Genomic DNA, 23,802 nt, shown 5'->3' on the forward strand with positions numbered 1-23,802 from the left:
GCAAGACCACCCATTGTAGGGAAATTATGATGTCAGAAATAAAAATAAAACATAGATTCAAAACATGACAAAAGCTTAGTTTTCAAAAAATTGTGAGTTCATTCACATTTACTTGTATTACTTAAACGTTCGCAGTGATGTCTTAAGGTTGACTTTTCTAATCAGTTAATGTAATAGTATTTCTAATGCATTCTTTAGATTAAATATTTGATTCAAACTTTTCTAATAATTCAAATTTATTTATTTGTAATAGTATTTCTAATGCTTTCTTTAAATATAATATTCGAATTATGCAATATTTGAAATAGAAACATTTGAATTGATATATTTGTATCTATCATGTATCAATTTACTAAATTCCCTACCACATGAACTATTTAACTTCTGAATAGTATTTGCTAAATCGAATGTTACCTTCCAAATTTCGAATGTGGAAATTCAATCTAATTATGAACATTCAAAATCGAAAGTGACATTCGAAAAACTGTAAATAACATTTGATTATAGAATATTTTAGAATATTTGTTCTTATCAACATTCAATTATGTAAATTGAATTATTACAATAACATTCAAATTTGAATATAAATACAAATGATGAGTAATTTTTAAAGGAACATAAAGCACAGATACAAAAATACTTTAATTTGCTAAAGCATTTACTTACTGCACTGTTGCTGGCCTATACCTATGTGTTTAATCCCCACAAAGGGGTAAAAAAAAAGAGCTAAATTCAGCTTGCTGAATATGGCTGTTGGCAAGTCACGAGGAGCATATGTGTGTAGCTTCCAATCATTGGCCAAATTCATCTTGAGATTGGCAGTTTATTTCTGATATGGAGCTGAATGTTGACAGACAATAATGCAATTAGAAAATGATCTAATGCATTAGAGCATTTAGTTATTGCAACATTTGCCCCTTCAGTCTTAAAAAAACCTTCCGCTCTGATTTTGAAAACACACACAGGCACATTTGTGTTTGGAGCTCTCCACTGCCTACAAATGCTTACCCCTAAAAATGATAGCAGTATTAGCTCCTGCAGACATGCTCACAGCCAAGCCAGACTGCTGGTACCCACATTATTCACAGAAATGCAAAAAAAGCAGTGGGAACCACAAGATAAACTATTAGATGATCAAAGCAAATACTTACAAGCCTCATCATAGGAGTTCAAATGCCCCTTTAAAGGGGCAGTCAAGTCAAAAGTAAACTTCCATAATTTATATAGGGCATGCAATTTTAAACAACTTTCCAATGAACTTTTATGAAATTGTTCTTGCTCTATTGGCATTCTTTGTTGAAAGCTAAATCTAGGTAGGCTCATAAACTGATTTTTAAGTCTTTGAAAACTGCCGCTTATCTCAGTGCATTTTGACAGTTTTTCAAAGCTAGACAGTGCTAGTTCATGCGTGCCAAATAGATACTATTTTGCTCACTCCCATAGAGTTATTTATGAATCAGCACTAATTGGCTAAAATGCAAAGGAACTGAGATAAGGGCGCAGTCTGCAGAGGTTTAGATACAAGGTAATCACAGAGGTAAAAGTGTATTGATATCACAGTGGTTGTTATGCAAAACTGGGGAATGGGTAATAAAGGGATTATCTATCTTTTTGAACAGTAAAACATTTTGAGTACACTTTACCTTTAAGTTAATATAGCATCATAACACTCACTTCTATATTAATAGAATAGAATTAGAATACAAGGCTAAATCTGAAAACTTTTATAGACTATGATGTTTCTCATTACTGACTGTCTACCTTAGTAGTTTGGCATTACAGCATCCTTATAATTACTGGGTACCAATATCAAGGGTTACAGCTCAGATACATAACAGGTGTACGACAGTCTGCAACACATTATTTTACAGTGGAAAACATCCTTCAGCCTTATAAAGTCAAGTAGGGCAAGGATTTAATTCTCAAATAATTAGCATGAAGATGTTAAAAAAGGTTAAAAATAATCATCAAATGTCAATTTAAAAATTGCACCACTTTAGTTGCAAAATACAGAAAAAAATAAATTATAAAAACTAGTAAACCTGATAAAAATGCATGTCTGATATTTCATACATGAAGGTAAAGAAGGTTTTATGCTTTCCAATGACTGGACACTGAGAAATGTTGTTTGCTGTCCCTAAACACGCCCCATATCCAATTAATTAGTTACATACACATAAGGTAGCCAACTCCTGGACACTTATGAGTTACACATGCTGCGGGGTGTGCAGTGAGGAACTTGTATTGTGTTTCTGGACAGCACTATTCATGTTCCCCCCTGCACACCCTGCAGCATGTGTAACTTATAAGTGTCAAGGAAAACATGGCTGAGATGGCAAACTTATATACACAGCATCTCAGGTAATGGGTGAGCATGGTCAAGGGGATTTAAAGGGACAGTCAAAACTAAACTTTCATGATTCAGATAGGGCATGCAATTTTAAACAACTTTCCAATTTACTTTTATCATCAAATTTGCTTTGTTCTTTGGTATTCTGTGTTGAAATCTTGACCTAAGTAGGCTATTATGCTAATTTTGAAGCCCTTGAAGGCCGCCTCCTATCTCAGTGCATTTTGACAGTTTTTCAATGCTAGGCGGCGCTAGTTCATGTGTGTCATATAGATAACATTGTGCTCACTCCCGTAGAGTTAATCATGAGTCAGCACTGATTGGCTAAAATGCAAGTCTGTCAAAAGATCTGATATTAGGAAGCAGTCTGCAGAGGTTTAGATACAAGGTAATCACAGAGGTAAAAAGTATATTAATATAACAGTGTTGGATATGCAATACCTCTATATTTTCCTTTCAATCTTGTGGTGACTTTCCTCTATCCATATATTCACTTTCCTATAAGGATCTTATTAAAAAGAAATTAGTAAAATATTCACTGGGACTACATGGTCCCTTATAGGTTTGAATAAATGGAAATTATATGATGAAAGTTCTGCATCTCACTAAAAGGTAGCACTGCAGTTTTCAATAAGGAGACAAGTTTTAGACATTGTGAACACGTGTGTATTCTATAATGGCCATCCACAAATAGGGGGGGGGGGTGTATAAAAACAAAATGAGCAGAGCACAATTAAGTCAGTGACAACATGTGCAGCAGGAGATTTGCTTAAAGGGCCATGACACCCAAATGTTGAAACACTTGAAAGTGATGCAGCATAGCTGTAATAAGCTGACTAGAAAATATCTCCTGAACATCTCTATGTAAAAAAGAAAGATATTTTACCTCAAAGGTTTCTCAGTAGCCACATCCCATTGTAAAGGACTTCTAAGCAGCAAATCAGTATGTCTGTCCCGGGACAGCTAAGGGAGTGAGCTTACGTGCACACTCATCTTATTTCCCTATTCAGTTTAAGGAAGTTTACTATAAAATCTCATGAGAATTAAGTCAAATCTCATGAGATCACAGTAAAAGAGTTCATGACCTCAGCACTGCTGATGCTGATTGGCTGCTGTTCATTTCTTCTTCATTTTTTTTTTTCAACTGCAGCTGGGAGCAGCTGAGTATAACTTTTTACACAGAACTTGGAGATTGTGAGGTAAAATATCTTCCCTTTTTACATAGAGATGCTCGGGTGATATTTTACTGTCAGCTTTTTACAATTATACTGCATCAGTTTCAAGAGATTTAACATATGAGTATTATGTCCCTTTAATGAGGCATAAAAGTCATGTATCCAATACAATTTTAAGACATTTTTCTATTTACTTTTATTATCAAACACATTTTGTTCCCTTAATATCCTTTGTTGAACAGCATACCTACAGAAGTTAGCCCCAGGAAGCAGCAATGCCTCTTGTCATAGGATTAGCAAATGTGTTCAGCAAGCTCCCAGGATCTGTGTTTAACCCCTTTCAAGCAATATTGCAGTAATAACAAACTAGAGCATATTCTTTTTTCACTTTTATGTATAAATGAGCAGCACATCATTTTAAATACAGAGTCTCAAAGATCTAAATTCTTGCATTATTCCCTAGCTAGAATTACTCTGCTTTACTTTTCCATACATTATGCACTTGCAAATTCAGAAGTCAATGAGAAATGAAACCTTTTGGAGAGCATTCTACCAGTTGGGGTTTTGAGAGTACATACAGAGTCGCTGTACTGAATTGGTTATTTATTTATGCAGAGCTGAACTATAATTTTGTCATTTTCTTTCATATTCAAGCTCCCCCTTTTTTATATTGTGCTCAGTAGCCAATGATGCCTTTAGGCTGGGAAGTTGTGCTGGTAATAGGACTCTACGGGGGGTGAAGAACAGAGTGCTACACGATTCTAGCTTTACACCAAACATTCTGCATATTGAAAAGAAGCAAATCAGAGCTAATATACCAGTATTTCCCAGTAGAACCTATCCCAGCTAGTCACAATATGGGACTAGCCTCCAGGGACTACTTTGCTCTGTTTTTATACTTTATTGTTCTGTATTTTTTAAGAACTTTTTTCTAAGAATCTCAGCTCATATTTTTTAGATTTGTGTTTGTAACATTCTGTGATATAATATTATAGGGACATAATACTCATATGCTAAATCATTTGAAAGTGATGCAGTGCAACTGTAAAAAGCTGACAAGAAAATATCACCTGAACATCTCTATGTAAGAAAGAAAGATATTTAAACTCAAAAGTTCTTCAGCTCACAATAGTAAGTGCTCAGTGAACAGTTATACTTCAGCTACTGTCCAGCTGCAGTTGAAGAAAAGAAAAAAAAACAGCCAATCAGCTTCAACAGTGATGAGGTTACACTTGCAACCATAAATCAGCAGCTAACTCCCAGTAATGCATTGCTGCTCCCGAGCTTACATCAGTGTTAATTTCGTTGACGAAAATATTTTCGTCAAATGTTTTCGTCAGCGGCCGTTTTTAGTGACGAAAAGTTAACGAAAATTAAGTTATCATTAAGTCAATTGACGAAAAATATGACGAAAATCAATTCCAATTTTCGTCATTGGACGAAACCGAAACGAAAATGTGAGGGTCTGAGGGAGGGACGTCACCTGAACCTCCGCTTTTTAGTTTCCTCTGAGCTCCACCCACCGCTGTCTGTTAGAGTGAGATGCACGCAGCCACGCATGGGAGTCTGGGAGAGAGAGTGAGAGACGCAGGCGCAGCTGCAGGATCCCTCTGTTTGCCTAAGGGAGTCGGGACTTCTGGAACAACGCCCTGCAGTGCAACTGAGTGCAAACCACAGAAGAGAAGAGGAAGAGTTGGAATTGGAATTCCTCCATGTCTGGAGAGTGGAAATTGAATGTGACGTGGTGAGTGACTTGTGTGTTTGTCTACTGAATTTTTAGTATAAGATCTCGGTTCGGTTCACGTTGCCAGTGCCACATGGTTATGTCGCCATGCAATGCATCCTCCTACCCTACTCTTAGGTGTCAGGCTTCCTGTCTGTGTAGTGTGTATCTCACAGTCTGTCACTGCAAAGTCCATGTATTTATTTAGGAAGGATATATATTATAGGAGGATCTGGCATCGGCATGGCAGGCTCAGCTCAATGGTGGCCTGGGTGGGTGGCGCAGGTGACTTATAAGGAAGGGGCACTGATCTGATCTGATCTGATGGGCCTGAAAATGAAATAGTAGCAGAGTGGGGGCTGAGGGGTTGCTGCTGAGCTGACTGACTGACCCTTGCTTTAACAATTACAGCATTTTTCTGTATTATTACCATTTTGTCTAGTACTAGTAATATCTTTCTTTTTGGGTAACACCAGTCACCAACAGGTAGCATACACTGCTGCACAAACTGTACAGATACAGATGACACTAGTCACAGAAATGTTAGTGTCTGGGAGAAAGAGAAGAGAAGATCTATGGATGCATTTTACATTTGATGCTAAGGAGAACAAGACCCTTTGCAAACCATGTGGAGTGGCAATCACTGGTAAAAATACAACAAACTTGAAGCGTCATTTGCAGATGAGTCATCCCGAAATTCATACAAAGGTACTATGCACTGCACAGTCACACTTAAATGGTTGTTTAAGATAAAGTTATTTAGTCAGGTAGGCCAAACTGGTGTTTTCTTTTCACTAAACTTAAAGGGACATAAAACAGGTTGGTTTGGTCCAGGTTCAGAATAGATCTGTTCAACTGCATATCCATTATCCTAAGCTAAACGGGCTAATTTTTTTTAATAATTATCAAAACTAAGCAAAATGAATTACATTATAGCTAAGCTGCCCCCTGGCCTGGAGCAGCCAACTCCACCCCCACAGTGTTTTACAGTCACAGGCATTGTATTTTAACTGAGTTCACACACAGCTTCTAGTTCTCTAGGCATGCTCCAGTAGATATTATGGATAATCCCTATGCATTTTGGAATTCCACCAACAACAAAAACACACAATATATATAGAAGGAAATGTGTGGGATGTGGGGGGAGTTAGAGCTTTACAATTCAGAAACTAAAAAGAAAGGGTTAATGTCGACTACTGGCACGGCAGTATAAAATTGCAGGTAAAGTAATTAAAATACATATTATTAATTATATTTTGTCTCTATCCTATCCCACTTGTTTTATGTCCCAATACAAGCCTAAAGAAACCACTGCTGTCCTGTATTGATTGATGAGATAACTAACCCTTTTGAGAGTGACATATGGTGGAACTGGGACTCAGGAAGCAAGGGACATAAATGTAGTATATATATATATAGAAAGAGACAATTGAACTTGGTGCTGTGGATGGGTGACCGTGAGAGAAAGAAAAATCAGAATTATTAGATTTTTTCCCCCCACCTTATTCACCCCCACAGATACAGAAAACATCCAATGATGGGCCAAGTCAAGCCAGTGCACCACAGCAAAATATTTACACAGCTCTTGTAAGTGCTTCAAAATACAAAATTGACTCTAAGGAACAACAGGCCAGGGAGGATGCCATAGCAAAATGGATTGGGCGCACTGGATTACCAGTCAGAACGATTGAAGATGAGGACTTTGTTAACATGATGGCGACCGTAGATAGGAGACTGAGTGTTCCAAAGAAAACTAAAATAAATAATCTGATTGACAAACATTATGAAGATGAAAAACAAAAATTCAAAAAGAGACTGGCTGCTGCCCGGAGAGTATCTATTTGCACTGATTTGTGGACAAAAAAAGGACTAACAGCTTCATTCCTTGGTATAAGTGCGTGCTACTTTTGTGTTGACCAAAATAAAGCTGATCACATATTGTTGGCCCTTGAACAAGTAGCACACCCACACACTGCACAGTCAATCAAATCATGTGTGGACAAATGCTTGCAAGAGTGGGACATACCAAAGAAGAAGATCCTTACAGTGATAACAGACAATGGGAGTAATATGGTGGCAGCATTTAAACACACCACAGCAGCAGCAGAAGAACCACCCAGCTTTAGTGAGGAAGACTCCCCCATAACGGAAAGTGACTCTGAGTCGTCTGAGTCTGAAATTGATGATTTGCGGTGAGCCATTTTTATTATTTTTTCAATCTTTTTCATGATGACAGTCAATTTTAACATGGATATGAGATTGATGTTGGGGGCGGGCTGTATCTTTTGTTGTTATTTTTCCATTTACACTTTGTATTGTAATCTTGTGTAAAGTATTCCCATCCATAATTAAGATATTGAGGGTTTAAAAACTTGAATGGAAAACTTTTTTATACTTTATGCTTATTTGACTGTGCTCTGTCCTCTTAGGTACCAACAGATCGACATGGACCGGACACCGTGTGTGGTGCATACCTTACAACTTGTGGTCCACATGGTGCAGAAGGAGGCAAGTGTTAAGAGAATCCTTGATAAAGCAAGGTCAGTAGTGAAACTCTTCCGCAAGTCTTCCGTTGCAACACAGAAGATATTGGAGCAGTGTGGCCTTATTGTTTTAAATGACTGCCCCACACGCTGGTCAAGTACATTCAACATGATCGCACGACTCATCAAAGTGAAAGACTCGGTCTGCCAAATCGCAAACAACATGGGATGGGACAGCTTTCTCCCTAGTGAATGGCAAAAGCTCACATCATTGCATGATCTACTGCTGCCATTTGCAGAACATACTAAAACCCTCCAGAGTGACACCATGTCCATGTCCCTGGTTGTCCCTGCCCTCTTTGATCTGCTCAGTCACCTTGATGACTTTAAACAGAACACTAGCTACCAAGACCTTGCCACAATTGCACAAAAAATGAAAGGGAATGTAAACCAGCGTTTTGCTTCATTCTTAGATACAACAGATGAAAGGTTCTCCCCACTTGCAGCTGCTGCTTGTTTTGTCAACCCTACTGTCTGTGAAACCCTTGTTGATGTGGCTGATGAAAATATTCAGGAACTTCTTAAACAGGCAGAGGAGTATGTGATAAGAAAATCAGCATTGCCCCACACACAAGATGAGGATCTGTCTGAAGAAGATGATGCACTTGCAGTTGCAGAAGAGGAGAATATTGAGAAATCAAAGGAAGAAGCCCCACCATCCACATCAAAGCACAGAGTCTTTCGGTTTCTCTCAAAATGCCGCAGAAGACCCAGGCAGAGGACCTCCCCAAACAACATAGAGCAGCAGATCAGAAAATATAGGGAGGAAGAGCTTTTGCAACAACCCATCACTGATGACGACACTGGAACAGATTTTTGGCTGTCAAAGAATGATACTTTTTATCACCAGTTAAAACCTTTTGCATTAGACCTGTTGGCTATGCCAGCTTCTCAAGCCTTTGCAGAGAGAATATTCAGTGTCACAGGTGACCTCTCTCGAGGCCGGCGGAATAGAGCAAGGGTCATATTGGCACGAAGTGCTTTCCTTAAAATGAATCGAAACAAATAGAAATGTTTTTATTCTCCAGTTACTTATAACATGTTAAGCATTTTTAGCATACCTATACTTGTGGGTTTGGGTTGTGTTTCACTCACTGCTTATTGCTATAGGAAGAATCAATAATTCAACAGTTCTAATTGTCAAATACAGTGACAGTCATAGAAAAAATGCATAAGGCTAGTGCTACAATACCATAAGTGAGTGTGTGTGTGGATTAGAATTTCTGTGGAACTATAATAACAACCACCACCAATAAACTCCTCTCTCTCTCTCTCTCTCTCTCTCTCTCTCTTAGCATTGATAATAGAGGTAAATATATCACACTAAAGAAAAAGAAAAATAGACCAGTAAGTTTAGTTACAGTAACTTTCAATTAGATGCATATTGTTGCTATGGATGAATCATGTCATGTCAATGAATCTAGCAGTGAATAGTATTCACTCACTCCTGACAGCACTTCCTAAACCTATACAAACGTCTCAGACAGATTTATAATTAGGCAGAGTAGGCACATATCATTTTTTTACGTCAGGCAGGCCCAGGTTCTGCCCCTAGGGGAGTTGGCAGCAGGACCTCAGCGTAAGGGTTCCCTACCTTGCACCTGTCTACAATGTGGTGCCAGAAATGTAAATCCACTCCAGCCCCTAGTAGATAGATAAGCTATAGGTGCTGTTCACTTGCTGTCAAATTTAGCACTGAATAAATAGTATTATCTGCTGTATTAACAGCACTTCCTATAGCAACAATATGCATCTCATTGTAAGTTAGTGGGGTGTTCTTAGTGTGATACATATTTACCTCTATTGTCAATGCTTGCTGAGACAGAGAGAGGAGTTATAAAAAGTGGTGATTGTTATATAGTTCCATACAGTACAGCTGCTAGCATTGTATTTGTAGCCTCTGCACTTTTTCTTTGAATGTATCTGAGAATTAGAATTGTTGAAATTTGAAACAATAAACTGTGAAGATGTGAAAAATTGTGAACAGTCCACGTCCAGTGAGTCAGTTAGTAACTGATTCTTATTATAGAAATAAGCATTACCCCTCTAGTATTGGTTAATTACTTTAGTAGTTATGCTGTCTGTGCCTTTGCTGCCTGTAGCACTAGCTGGCTGCAGAATTGTTTTGTTGTGTACGGTTAAGGTTAACAAGTTACTTGAACTGTTAAAAGGTTTTATATTCAGGTAATAATATGTGCAATGGGATTACAGTACAGTTGCACTTCTCTTTGTCAAAATTCAAAAAACAATATTCTTGTTTGTTAATTGTTTACCAGTACACAACTAAACAATTCTGCAGCCAGCTAGTGCTACAAGGCAGCAGAGCAAAATCAAACTTGCTTTTATTTTGCTGTCTGTGCCTTTGCTACTGCCTTGTAGCACTCGCTGGCTCTGGCTGCAGAATTGTTTTGTTGCGTACTGTGTTCAAGTTAGTAAGTTACTTGAACTGTTAAGGTTTTATATTCAGGTAATAATATGTGCAATGGGAACACAGTACAGTTGCACTTCTGTTTGTCAAAATTCAAAAAGCAATATTCTTGTTTGTTTATGAAACTTGCTTTTATTTTGCTGTCTGTGCCTTTGCTGCTGCTGCCTTGTAGCACTTGCTGGCTGCAGAATTGTTTTGTTGGGACTTGGGTACTGTTAACAATAACAAGTTACTTACTTGAACTGTAAAAGGTTTTATATTCAGGTAATAATGTGCAATGGCATTATTACATTGATTGAACAGTACAGTTGCACTTCTGTTTGTAAAAATTCAAAAAAACAATATTCTTGTGTTTGTTTATGAAACTTACTTTTATTTATAAAGACGTTACCACAACGGCTAAAAGTAAATTTGTGTCTGTATTCTTTTGTATGTACTATGTTCGAACTTCGAACCTTAATACCAATACCATAAATAATAACATTTTTAATCCAGGAGTGTATATATATATATATATATATATATATATATATATATATATATATATATATATATATATAATGAGTTTGGATTGGAAATTCTAGATAAATGCTTAAATAATGCACAATTTAACCCATTAGATTTTAGTTTTAGTCGAATTTTAGTCGACTAAAATCGCCAGTACGATTTTAGTCGACTAAAATTCGACTAAAACTAAAACAATTCAGATGACTAAAATACGACTAAAACTAAAATGGCATTTTAGTCAAAAGACTACGACTAAAACTAAATCAAAATTTGCTGCCAAAATTAACACTGGCTTACATAGGATTTCTTTTTTAAAAAGGATTATAAGAGAATATAGAAAATTCAATAATATAAGTAAATTAGAAAGTTGTTTAAAATAACATTTTCTGTCTGAATCATGAAAGGAAAATGTTGGGTTTCATGTCCCTTTAAGCAAACATTCTATAGTTACCCAGCTTCATATTGTTATTGTCCATAGGACCACACAGCTGTCTTTGAACAAAGAAAGCAGCATAGGACAAACCCAGGATATGCTTATAACGCTGGCAACAACAATTTAGATGGTTTCAGTTAATACCTTTGAGAGCAATTCCCTTATATCACATTCGGCTAGATTGCGAGATTGGCGTTAGCCTTAAAAAGCACCGTTAAGGGGTCCTAACGCTGCTTTTTAACGCCCACTGGTATTACGAGTCAGGCAGGTACAGGTGTACCGCTCACTTTTTTTCCGCTATTTTAGCATAGCGCAAATCCCCTTACGTCAATTGCGTATCCTATCTTTTTAACGGGATTTGCCTAACGCCGGTATTACGAGTCTTGGAGAAAGTGAGCGGTACAGCCTCTACCTCCAAGACTCCTACCGCATAAAAAAGTCAGTAGTTAAGAGTTTTATGGGCTAACGCTGGAACATAAAGCTCTTAACTAAAGTGCTAAAAAGTACACTAACACCCATAAACTACTTATTAACCCCTAAACCGAGGCCCCCCCACATCGTAAACACTATAATAAAAATGTTTAACCCCTAATCTGCCGACCGGACATCGCCGCCACTTTAATAAATTTATTAACCCCTAAACCGCTGCACTCCCGCCTCGCAAACACTAGTTAAATTTTATTAACCCCTAATCTGTCATCCCTAACATCGCCGACACCTACCTACATTTATTAACCCCTAATCTGCCACCCCCAACGTCGCCAACACTATACTAAATTTATTAACCCCTAAACCTAAGTCTAACCCTAACCCCACCCTAACTAAATATAATGTAAATAAAACAAAATAAAATTACTAAAATTAAATACATTATTCCTATTTAAAACTAAATACTTACCTATAAAATAAACCATAAGATAGCTACAATATAACTAATAATTACATTGTAGCCATATTAGGGTTTATTTTTATTTTACAGGCAACTTTGTATTTATTTTAACTAGGTAGAATAGTTGCTAAATAGTTATTAACTATTTAATAACTACCTAGATAAAATAAAGACAATTTTACCTGTAAAATAAACCCTAACCTAAGTTAAAATTACACCTAACACTACTATCTAATTAAATTAATTACCTAAACTAACTACAATTAATTACAATAAAATTAAATAAACTAAATTACGAAAAAAAACAAAATAGAAAAATAAAAAAGAAAATAAAAAAGAAATTACAAATTTTTAAACTAATTACACCTAATCTAAGCCCCCTAATAAAATAAAAAAGCCCCCCAAAATAATAAAATTCCCTACCCTATACTAAATTACAAATAGCCCTTAAAAGGGCCTTTTGCGGGGCATTGCCCCAAAGTAATCAGCTCTTTCACCTGTAAAAAAAAAATATAATACCCCCCAACATTACAACCCACCACCCACACACCCATCCCTACTCTAAAACCCACCCAATCCCCCCTTAAAAAACCTAACACTAACCCCCTGAAGATCACCCTACCTTGAGCCGTCTTCACCCAGCTGGGCACAAGTGGTCCTCCAGAGGGGCAGAAGTCTTCATCCGATCGGGGCAGGAGAGGTCCTCCAGACAGCAGAAGTCTTTATTCAGACGGCATCTTCTATCTTCATCCTTCCGGAGCGGGTCCATCTTCAAGACATCCGACGCGGAGCATCCTCTTCAAACGACAGCCGACGACTGAATGAAGGTTCCTTTAAGTGACGTCATCCAAGATGGCGTCCCTTGAACTCCGATTGGCTGATAGAATCCTATCAGTCAATTGGAATTAAGGTAGGAAAAATCCTATTGGCTGATGCAATCAGCCAATAGGATTGAGCTTGCATTCTATTGGCTGATTGGAACATCTTCTATCAGCCAATCGGAGTTCAAGGGACGCCATCTTGGATGACGTCACTTAAAGGAACCTTCATTCAGTCGTCGCCCGTCGTTTGAAGAGGATGCTCCGCGCCGAATGTCTTGAAGAGCCCTTAGGAAGCCGATGTAATGAGTGGGTTGGAAGGATGAAGATAGAAGATGCCATCTGGATAAAGACAACTGGAGGACCTCTTCTGCCCCGATCGGATGAAGACTTCTGCCCCTCTGGAGGACCACTTGTGCCCGGCTGGGTGAAGACGGCTCAAGGTAGGGTGATCTTCAGGGGGTTAGTGTTAGGTTTTTTTAAGGGGGGATTGGGTGGGTTTTAGAGTAGGGTTGGGTGTGTGGGTGGTGGGTTGTAATGTTGGGGGGGTATTGTATTTTTTTTTTACAGGTGAAAGAGCTGATTACTTTGGGGCAATGCCCTGCAAAAAGCCCTTTTAAGGGCAATTTGTAATTTAGTATAGGGTAGGGAATTTTATTATTTTGGGGGGCTTTTTTATTTTATTAGGGGGCTTAGATTAGGTTAATAAATTTAAAAATTTGTAATTTCTTTTTTTATTTTCTGCAATTTAGTGTTTTTTTTCGTAATTTAGTTAATTTAATTTAATTGTAATTAATTGTAGTTAGTTTAGGTAATTAATTTAATTATAGAGTATTGTTAGGTGTAATTGCAACTTAGGATAGGGTTTATTTTACAGGTAAATTTGTCTTTATTTTAACTAGGTAGTTATTAAATAGTTTATAACTATTTAATAACTATTCTACCTAGTTAAAATAAATACAAAGTTGCCTGTAAGCAGCGCTGGTATTTCAGTGAGATGTGTATTACAGTGAGATGTGGAGCTAAATTTTGCTCAACGCTCACTTTTTAGAGGCTAACGCCGGGTTGAAAAAAAACTCGTAATACCAGCGTTGTTTGTAGGTGTGCAGTGAGCTGGAACTAAGCGTTAGCACCGCACAGCTTTACCGACAAAACTCGTAATCTAGATGATTATTTGGCTAATCACAAAATATAAAAACTTATTTTAAGTTAAAAAGAAAACAATTCTGATGTATTAGACGGCAGGAAGTGCTCTTCAGGATCTATATGTGTCAATAAATGTGTCCAAACTTATTTTCAATTTATTGAGTAGTCTAGCATTGTACTACTTGTACAATAATAAATAAATAAAACCGGCATTGTAACATAAATTGTTTAATTATGCATAGAAACAAATACAATATTAACAGTATTATTTATTTTGCCCCTTTTTCTGTATTTTAAAGTGATGGTAAACTTTAGCTAATCAAATGCCATATATATATAATCTTTGCCATTAAAAAAGTATACATGTATACTATCTATCCATAAAAAGGGTTAAATCTGAGCCTAAAGTGATGATTCTATTACAATGTTTTGGTTTTTTTTTAATGACCATTCCAATGAACATCCAATCAATGTGTGTGTCATATGACACTTTTGAAGTCCTGCCCTTTGAAAGCCCTTAGGAAGCCGATGTAATGAGTGGGTTGGACTGCTCTCTATGTCACAGCCCAGCCAAAGAGAAAATTAAGGGGGGGTAGAGGAACAGAAGATAGGATTATAAATATTTTATTATAATATATATATATATATATATATATATATATATATATATATATATATATATATATATATATATATATATATATATATATATATATATATATATATATATATATATATATATATATATATATATATATAGGAAGCATATATATATATATATACACACTTTTTTAAAAAGAAAATGGGGATTTGCTTGTACACTAATATCTTTTTTCATTACAATATTCTTAAAGCTTGAAATTTGCTTTCACTTTAAGTCCGAAAATGAAAAGTTTTCCAATTCTGAGAACTGATAGAGCACTCACCTAAGCCTGAACCATATCTATTCCTAATTAGCTTCAGTAGAGATGATAGAGAACAGTAGAAAGTTTGTTAACATAATGCCAGTGGCTGTGTCTTCTACAGTAGTAAACCCAAATTGACTCCTCCATATAAGGCAACTGGTAGGTGGAATCTGGCTACTGAAAAATAACTGCAGCAAAAAAGTTGCATTCCAAATACTTTCAAACACATACATTACAAAGTTTTTATACTTATTAAATTAGATTTTAAGCTTAACGTCCCTTTAATTTAGTTCTAGAGACAGATCATATATCACTTCTATTATCAAATGTACCTCTCTTAGTATTCTTTGTTGAAACAGTATATAGGTGTATGACAATTGACAAACTGCTGCCAAATAGAACTCAGAAGACATGCACTATCATGAGTATACCTGGGTATGCTCTCATGGATTTGAGTTAAAGGGACATGAACTTTTGGTTTAGTGTCCCTTTAAGCATCAACAAAGGATGCCTACAGAAAGGTAAATATGATAATCTCCAATACCAGACAACAGTTCAGGATGCTCTCATGTACAGTTTCAAAAAAGGAGATTTTGGAATAGAATTTTTTTAACACTCTCACTACACTACAATGAAATGCTTAAAAACGTTCCCAAGGATGTTGAATGATTTCCCCCTATTGTGTTGAGTTTTTGATTATTGGGCCCAAAGAGTTTTTGAGCAGGTGTCCTTTAAAAAAACGTTTTCTTTTTTTAAAGTCAGGATTCATTACCCTACCAAGAAAGGAATTGCAAAGTATTTTCCCAACTGCTTTTTTGCAAGATAAACTCTTAAAAGTTTAAGGAGCTTGAACAATAAATATTTCTCAATTGTTCCACCGAGATCAGTAACAGACTTTAAACATCTGTCCCAGTGGCCCACAGAGAGCTGAACAAACCAGTTTCAGCAGCGTTGTCACTTGTATCAAATACGCCATACTCCTGATTCCTGAATATCTTGACACAGACGGCACAAAACAGTGAGGCTTGGAAGCCAAGCCTGGAAAATTTTAGATGCTAAGAATCTCAGAAGCAACAAAGGTTATGTCTCAAGCAAAGCAAGGAAGGAATGATGTGCTATACCAGCAACACTACTTGATGCATCAGGGAAATTATATTTACTTTTGTTTGTGCCGGAACGCGGTTTACAATATTATACTCAGAACATAAGTAAAACCCATTACTGAGTCAAGTTTGCTTCAAGGGCCATATTTATTGAACTACGCTGAATAATACTTGTTCACCAAACTAATATCTCTCATAAAAACTGAAAAACAGTATACACCAATTTTCATATAATAGCATGTAATAGACGCTACTATAACAAAGAATATGCACAGATACTGATCTAAAAATCCAGTATGAAACCTTTTAAAATCTTACTTAGAAGCTCCCAGTTCAGCACTATTGATGAGGTTTGGCTGGGACACCCTGTGAAAGGGGCTGGGAAAATAAAAAGAGCAGGCATCCCCCTCTCTTCCCCCCCCCCCCCGCCCTTCCCTGCATATGAAAAGACAGATAACATAAACAGGAGCCAGCAGCAGTCTGTAAACGCATGTATACTTCTGACACTGTGGGGCTTGGTTAGGAGTCTGAAAATCAGCATAATGTTATTAAAACATGTTTAAAAAAAAACTACTGTAGAGAAATAATAAGAATTAGCTAACTGTGTAAGCTTTAAAATGCCAAGATGCGACCATGAGACAAGCTACTTCACTGGGGCAATAAAGACTTTAAAAATAATGGGGTTCTGAAGTTCAGCATTGCAGTTTGGTCAGAGTTTAGAGCTAGGGTGTGTTTGGAATTAGGGTTGGGTTAAGTTTATGGTTTAGGATTGGAGTTAGGGAGAGGATTAGGTAAGGTTTAGGGTTAAGTTTGAGTTTAGGGTTTTAGGTCAAGTTTCTCTGTTTGTAATATAAAGGGTTAACTGCAGTTTGCTTCATTAGTTCATTATAACTGTGACAACATGATATCATGGCAGATGCCACAATAATGTAAGAACACAATTACTGAAAACAATTGCCTAAACTTTCAAGACTTGATTGACTTAGCCTTCAGACGTCAGTTGATGGTGACAGTAAACACTTTGGGAATGTAATATAGATTGCTGAATTTTACTTTGCCCATTTCCTATAGTTTAGGTCTGTAAATTGTGGATTTTTTAGTCATTGCCACAAATCTGTTTCCAATTCACTGTTTGTTATCTTATCTTTTCTGCTGAAGCCAAACAATGGTTAATACAATGACAGTAACATGTTCCTTCTTCTGCAATCCCAGGTCCAGATTGGATCCCTCAAACAAGAAAAGTGGTGTTTGAAGTTGAAAAACAGCTGCGCCAAACAAGGTGTTAATCTGTACTAACAACATTCACACTCTGCTGACATGTTAATCTATTAGAAGACTGCAAAAAAATACTGTAATAGCAAGGTATATACTGTCCCTTTAATGTGTGTCTATGTTATTGTAATTTTATCTAAGAACGGCACAGAAATAAGCTTTTCATGAGCTAAAAGCCAATCTATATTCACTTCCCATTTGTGCTTTCAGTACTCTCTGATTGCCCTTTGTGTTGATGTTAATATTGTGTTTACCCAGAAAGTGGCTTAATCCTGCAGGGAAATGAGTATAGATCATGTAAATCAAGTCAAATATTCACTGCCAGAAAGACAGCTCGATTAAGGGCAGTGGAAGATGCCAGTTTTATGTTTCTAAAAAGCGCTAGAGCCACTTAGTGCTAGATACCTAATAATAATTAGCCAGAACAACCATGTTTATGTATATCAGCATTTTATTTACAGAGAGCGTAATGGTATTTTTACCACCTGCTTTTCATAAACAGTTTTTTGGTGAATATTTTAATACATTACAAAGTATTAAACACCACAAGCTCTCAGTGTGTAATAACTGTCTGCCATTCATATGGGTGTATGCAGGATATTGCACATGGGGAAAGAAGCTTCAGCATTTATAATAAAATATCACTACTTAACTGTTTTCTAATGTACATTACAGATGTCCCTTTAACACAAATTGTAGTGGAGATTTACGATTTAGGAGGTAAATTAAAGTTATATGATACTGAAAATGCTGTCTCACGTGTCTATGGTAAAAGTAGAATGCTAACAATTTGTATTTGGTTTATTTTTGGCACTCTCTCTATTTAAAGGGATATGAAACCCAATTTTTTTTCTTTCATGATCCAGATAAAGCATGCAATTTTAAGCAACTTTCTAATTTACTCCTATTGTCAATGTTTCTTCGTTCTCTTGGTAACTTTATTTGAAAAACAAGAATGTAAGCTTAGGAGCTGGCACATTTTTGTTCAGAACCTGGGTAGCACTTGCTGATTGGTGGTCCCATATATTTAAAAGTGTAAAACTTTATATCAGTATGTTATTATGAAAAGGAGCTAAGTATTAAAAAATGGAGACCAAGAAATAAAAGATAAATTGGGATTTGGGGATTTCTTATTTCTTTTTTAAATTGTACAGAGTCTAAATCATGAACATTTAGCTTTCATTTCAATATCTTTAAGTTAATTATTTTGATGTACGAGATATATAACAAACTTTCATATTCTTTTACTTATGAAAACATTGTTCTTCCAAGAGAACATTGACATTAATAATTGTTTAAATAAAGAAACAAGGAATATAATTATTATACAGTTTATCAGTAGAGATGTGCATTTGTTTAATCCTAAAAGCACCTTTGTGATAAAAATCCGATATTCGTTTTAATTTTAACAAATTTAATACCGCAATGAAAATTAAATAAAACGAAAAAATACTGACGAAAATCAGAAAGTCAATATTCATTATTCTAGGGTAGACTTGATAGGCATTTTGGCTCTTATCGACTGTCAAATTTCTATGTTTTATTTAATTTTTAAGGGGTTAATACTTACCTTAACACGCTCTGGAGAGTGGGCTAAGCCGATGATCCTATTCATGCCAGAGCCCGGCCGCATTAACAGAAGGCTTAGTGAGATTAGCTTGCAGGACCTGCACTAAACTTAGCGCGGGTCCTTGGATCTGAGAGGTTAAGCTTGCTGGTAGCGTGGCCTGGGCTCCGGCAAGTACAGGATCGAGTTAACGCAATCTCCAGAGCGCATTAGGGTAAGATTGTAGCTACAAGTGAACTTTTTATCTGTAGCTTTGGAACATTTACATTGGCTTTAACGAAAATGAATGTAAATGTTTAACTAAAAAAATCAATATTTGTTTTGTTCTAAACTAAACTAATACTCAATAGTGCAGCCACTGAATATTTGTGGAAACAATTTTCCCCGAATATTCGGTACAAAAACTTTGGATAACCAAAAATGTATTGGCTGCAGAAATCTTTTTATCAGTGAGATTACACTGTCACGTTTCAGAGATAAATTAAAATTTTGTATTGACGCCTGGCAGTAATTTGGCTGAAATACATACACTCAGCTTGTGCTCTGCTATCAAGGTGACACAAGTACTAGATATCTATGAATTGAGAACATTGTTCCAATATTTCAAATATAATAAGGAAAAAGCTATTAGACCACAACACCAGCTGTAAAATGAGTTAGTCACTCACTGCAGCATTTATAAAATACAAAGTGTGCATATGGTGAACGCTTCTCTGTCATTTCCTGGAGTTCATTCAATAAAAGTGAAGTTTACAGGATTACAAAAGCTATCCTTTAAAACACGGAAACCTCATTTCACCCTTTAGAATGGTCTTAGGTTAGCAATTCTGGTAGGGTGTCATTACATTGCAAAATTAATATTTTATTCCATAAAACTCCATTTAATCCATTGGGAGATTAATATTTTGTTTTCTTTCACACGTTATATATATCGAAATAGACATTCTATTCCTGTAGGCTTTATGAAATCTACAGGGAAATTAATCTTGTATCTATTTAAAATGTATTTATTCTACAGGGGAACAATTTCTTTATTACAGAATACAATTTAGAAATCGGAGATGAATCTTTTATTTCCAATATTTAATTCTATCCATTAGAAAATATGATTTTTTTTACAATACCAAGAACATGAATTCTTCATTTTCTTTTTTAATCTAATTTTTTTTCTTTACGCCAGAGATCAGCATAGCCAACATACATAAGATGAAATTCATTGCAGGGAAATCTATTTACTCTGTAGGATATCAAATTATGTATTCTAAAGAGGTGTAATTACTTATTCCATAAGACATGCTTAAACTATTGCAAGAACTTATTTTCTATCAGTGCTGTGTCACAACATTAATGTTTTGTTTGCATTTTGCTCAGCTAGTCAGGAGCTATGTTATTTATGAGTTCAGCACACAGCACAGTTCATTAAAAGTAGTTACTTCTAGCTCAGTGCAAAATAACTTTACAAACTGAATAATCCTTTTGTTTTACGAATAAACAAATTATACTGTTATTTTAATCTGTATTACCTTATGCATTATAATTTTGAAGAGAATCAATGCCCAGAATGTTGTTTTCATATGTTTTATGATATTTACAAAAACTAGAAATAGTTCTCCTACTTCTCATTAATTTTTTTCCATATATATATATGTGTGTGTGTGTGTGTGTGTGTGTGTGTGTGTGTAGCTGAGCTTGCAAGAACACCAAAATGAAAAAATATCTTGAAAATGAAAAAAAAAAAAAATTGTATAAAATGTAAATTGAGCATGTGTAAAGAGTTTTCTACCTACCTATGTAGATAGGTATCCCGTTGAGACTTTCCTGAACACATCTACAAGATTCTGCACAACATTATCTCTGTATGTTCTCTGCCTTTGTAATTATTAGCAAGAACTCTGCAGAACATGTTGGGATTGTATAAATAATTAATAATGGTGCTAACAAGCAGTATGGTAGCACACTGTGCGCATTGCTTTTTACCGTACAATTGCCTATAAATGTAATTTATTTTTATTTTTTTTAATTCTCCAACTTCCAATTTGCATCAAATGTAAGAAAACTTGTATTGAAACCTACAAACAAGCAGAAAATCAAATCTAAAAATGACAATGTTTGTACTTGCTATATAACTATACTAAAGTAATTTACACGTAAAGGAAAAATATTGCGTTTAGCTAATATTTATATTCCTTTCCCTACAATATTTAAAATTTAATGGACAGTAAACGTTGTTTTATGTTACAAAATTCTGCACTATATGCAGAATTATGTAACATACAATTTTTTTTTATGTGCTCTTGTAAATGAGTAATTTTGTAACTAAAACAATACTTACCTCCTGTCCAAAGCCGTCCTCTTCTACGCTGCAGTTTTTTCAAATACAGCGTCACAGTGAGCTCCGTGGCAACTGCATGTAGTGTGCTCCTGTGCAAGGTAAAGTTGTCGGCTGTGTCACCTAACACTGGAGTGTGCTACATGCAGTCGAATAGTTACACAAAGTTCACTGTGCTGTATTTGAAAAAAAAAAATTGCTAAGAAGAGGACAGCTTTGGACTGGAGGTAAGTACTGTTTTAGGTGCAAAATTACTCATTTACAAGAGCAAATTAAAAACAAAGACTATCCAGAATGATGCCAAATTATGTAACATATAAAACAATGTTTTCCGTCCCTTTAAGCCTAAGATTAAACATAGATGTTTAATTTGATTGATATGTCTTTATGTTGGCATACTTTTGAGAGTATATGACTAGTTGTAAGGGATGAGTGAATAATTTGCAACATACTAAATTTAAAAATTAATGTTTACACATTTCTCAGTTCAAATCGAATTTTAAATGTTAATCAAGCATTCTAATATTTTAGTTTCGCATAATGGTATTCACATTTTAATTAACATTTGGTAATATTCATTTAAATATTCAAATTTTATGTTTTATTTTTGAATATATTTCGAATTTGAATGTTCATTATAAATCAAAAATACACATTCAAAATTAGAATGTGTATATTTGAACTATTATGAATATATGAATTTGAAAGCAACATTCAAATTTGAAAGAAAATTTTAAAATCAAAAGCAATATTCCAAAAATTGAAAATAACATTACATTTTTTAGAATTTTAAAGAATTTTAATTTTTATCAATATTTGATTGTGCAATAGAAATATGCAAAGGAATATTTGTTCTACCATTTTTTCACCTATCCTTACCAGTAGTTATAAGTTATTATATTTTCCCTCTGCAATTCCCTTTCATTTGGGTTGCTTTGTTGAATAATTGTTGTTTTTACTTTTCAGATCTTCTTCGCTGGGTTGTACCTTTCACTCTGAGGGGTAAGCTCCAGCTCCATCTCCATTTCGATTCTGCAAAACACTCACTTTTTCCTGTAACCTCCAAGAAATGTTTCCTGGAAATGTGGGTAGCCATGAACATTTTGTGCAGCACATTTGTAAAATAATCAACCCCCCCCCCCCCCCAAAAAAAACACTCCTGTGGATGCCATGATAGAAAGTGCCTATAGAAGAAAAAGCCTATTAGTAGAAAGTACCAACAAGCCAATAAGCATTAGTAGGAAGTGCCTATAAACCAATGAGTATTAGCAGAAAGTACCTATAAACCAATAAATAATAGCAGGAAGTGTTTATAACCATATGAGCATTAGTAGGAAGTATCTATAAAACAATGGGTATTAGCAGGAAGTGCTTATAAACCTATGAACATTACCAGGAAGTTATGGATTACAAACATAAATAATAGCAGGAAGTGTTTATAACCATTTGAGCATTAGTAGGAAGTACCTGTAAACCATTGAGTATTAGCAGGAAGTGACTATAAACGTATGAGCATTAGAAGGAAGTACCTATAAAGCAATACATATTAGCAGGAAGTGCTTATAAACCAATAAGCATTAGCAGAAAGTTCCTATAAACTAATAATCATAAGGAGGATGTCCCTATAAAACAATGCACATTACTAGGAAGTGCCTATAAACCAATGAGTATTAGCAGGACATGCCTATAAACCAATACGTATTAGCAGGAAATGCCTATAAACCAATGAGCATTGTTAGGAAGTACCTATAAACTAATGAGTATTAGCAGGAAGTACCTATAAACCAATAAGTATTAGCAGGAAGTTCCTCTAAACCAATGAGTATTAGCAGGAAGTGCCTATAAACCAATAAGTTTTAGTAGGAAGTGCCAATAAACCAATAAGTATTCGCAGGAAGTGCCTATAAAACAATGATCATTAGGAGGAAGTATCTATACACAAATGAGCATTAACAGGAAGTGCCTATACACCTGTGAGCATTAGGAGGAAGTACCTATAAACCAATGAACATTAGGAGGTAGTACTTATAAACTAATGAGCATTAGTAGGAAGTACATTTAAACCAATGAGCATTAGTAGGAAGTACCTATAAACCAATCCGTATTAGTAGGAAGTGCCTATAAACCAATGAGTATTAGCAGAAAGTGCCTATACAACAAAGAGTATTAATAGGAAGTGCCTATAAACCAATGATCATTAAAGGGCCAGTCAACCTAAAAAATAATGTTATATAATTCTGCACATAGTACAGAATTTTATAACATTATATTAGCGTTAGCTTTATAGAACATAATATTCCCTGTGAATTTTTATAAAAAAAGACTGTTTTTCAGACCCGCTCTCTGTGCTCTTCTGAGCGGGTCTGTTTTTATCACAGAGCGCATCTGGCCAGCTGCCTAGTCACAGCCTGGCCCGACCATGCCATTACACTCAGTGCATCTCACTCCCGCTGTCAGACAGAGCAGGAGCGAGCTGCACTGAGTGTAATGGCGCGTTCGGGTCGGGCTGTGACTAGACAGCTGGCCAGATGCGCTCTGTGATAAAAAACAGACCCGCTCAGAAGAGTACAGAGAGCGGGTCTGAAAAACAGTCTTTTTTTATAAAAATTCACAG

General features: G+C 35.6%; 2 protein-coding genes across 3 annotated transcripts in view; one reads left to right on the plus strand and one right to left on the minus strand.

Moving 5' to 3' along the window:
* Nucleotides 1-23,802, minus strand: part of LSAMP (limbic system associated membrane protein) — a 1,151,692-nt gene that overhangs the window by 629,451 nt on the left and 498,439 nt on the right. The window lies entirely within an intron of this gene.
* LOC128652863 (E3 SUMO-protein ligase ZBED1-like) lies at nucleotides 4,831-9,956 on the plus strand. The gene is made up of 4 exons (XM_053705840.1): nucleotides 4,831-5,269; nucleotides 5,725-5,956; nucleotides 6,767-7,440; nucleotides 7,678-9,956. Exons 1-4 carry the CDS (start codon nucleotides 5,238-5,240, stop codon nucleotides 8,798-8,800), a joined length of 2,061 nt encoding a protein of 686 aa, XP_053561815.1. The 5' UTR covers nucleotides 4,831-5,237; the 3' UTR covers nucleotides 8,801-9,956.

This window comes from Bombina bombina, chromosome 3, assembly GCF_027579735.1.
Source record: "Bombina bombina isolate aBomBom1 chromosome 3, aBomBom1.pri, whole genome shotgun sequence".
NCBI classification, from domain to species: domain Eukaryota; kingdom Metazoa; phylum Chordata; class Amphibia; order Anura; family Bombinatoridae; genus Bombina; species Bombina bombina.

Excerpts from the sequence above, each read along its gene's own strand:
- LOC128652863 (XM_053705840.1), top strand. The coding sequence starts at position 5,238 with ATGTCTGGAGAGTGGAAATTGAATGTGACGTG. Across the intron at positions 5,270-5,724 it reads TGGAAATTGAATGTGACGTG|TCACCAACAGGTAGCATACA; the intron begins GTGAGTGACTTG and ends GGGTAACACCAG. Across the intron at positions 7,441-7,677 it reads TCTGAAATTGATGATTTGCG|GTACCAACAGATCGACATGG; the intron begins GTGAGCCATTTT and ends CTGTCCTCTTAG.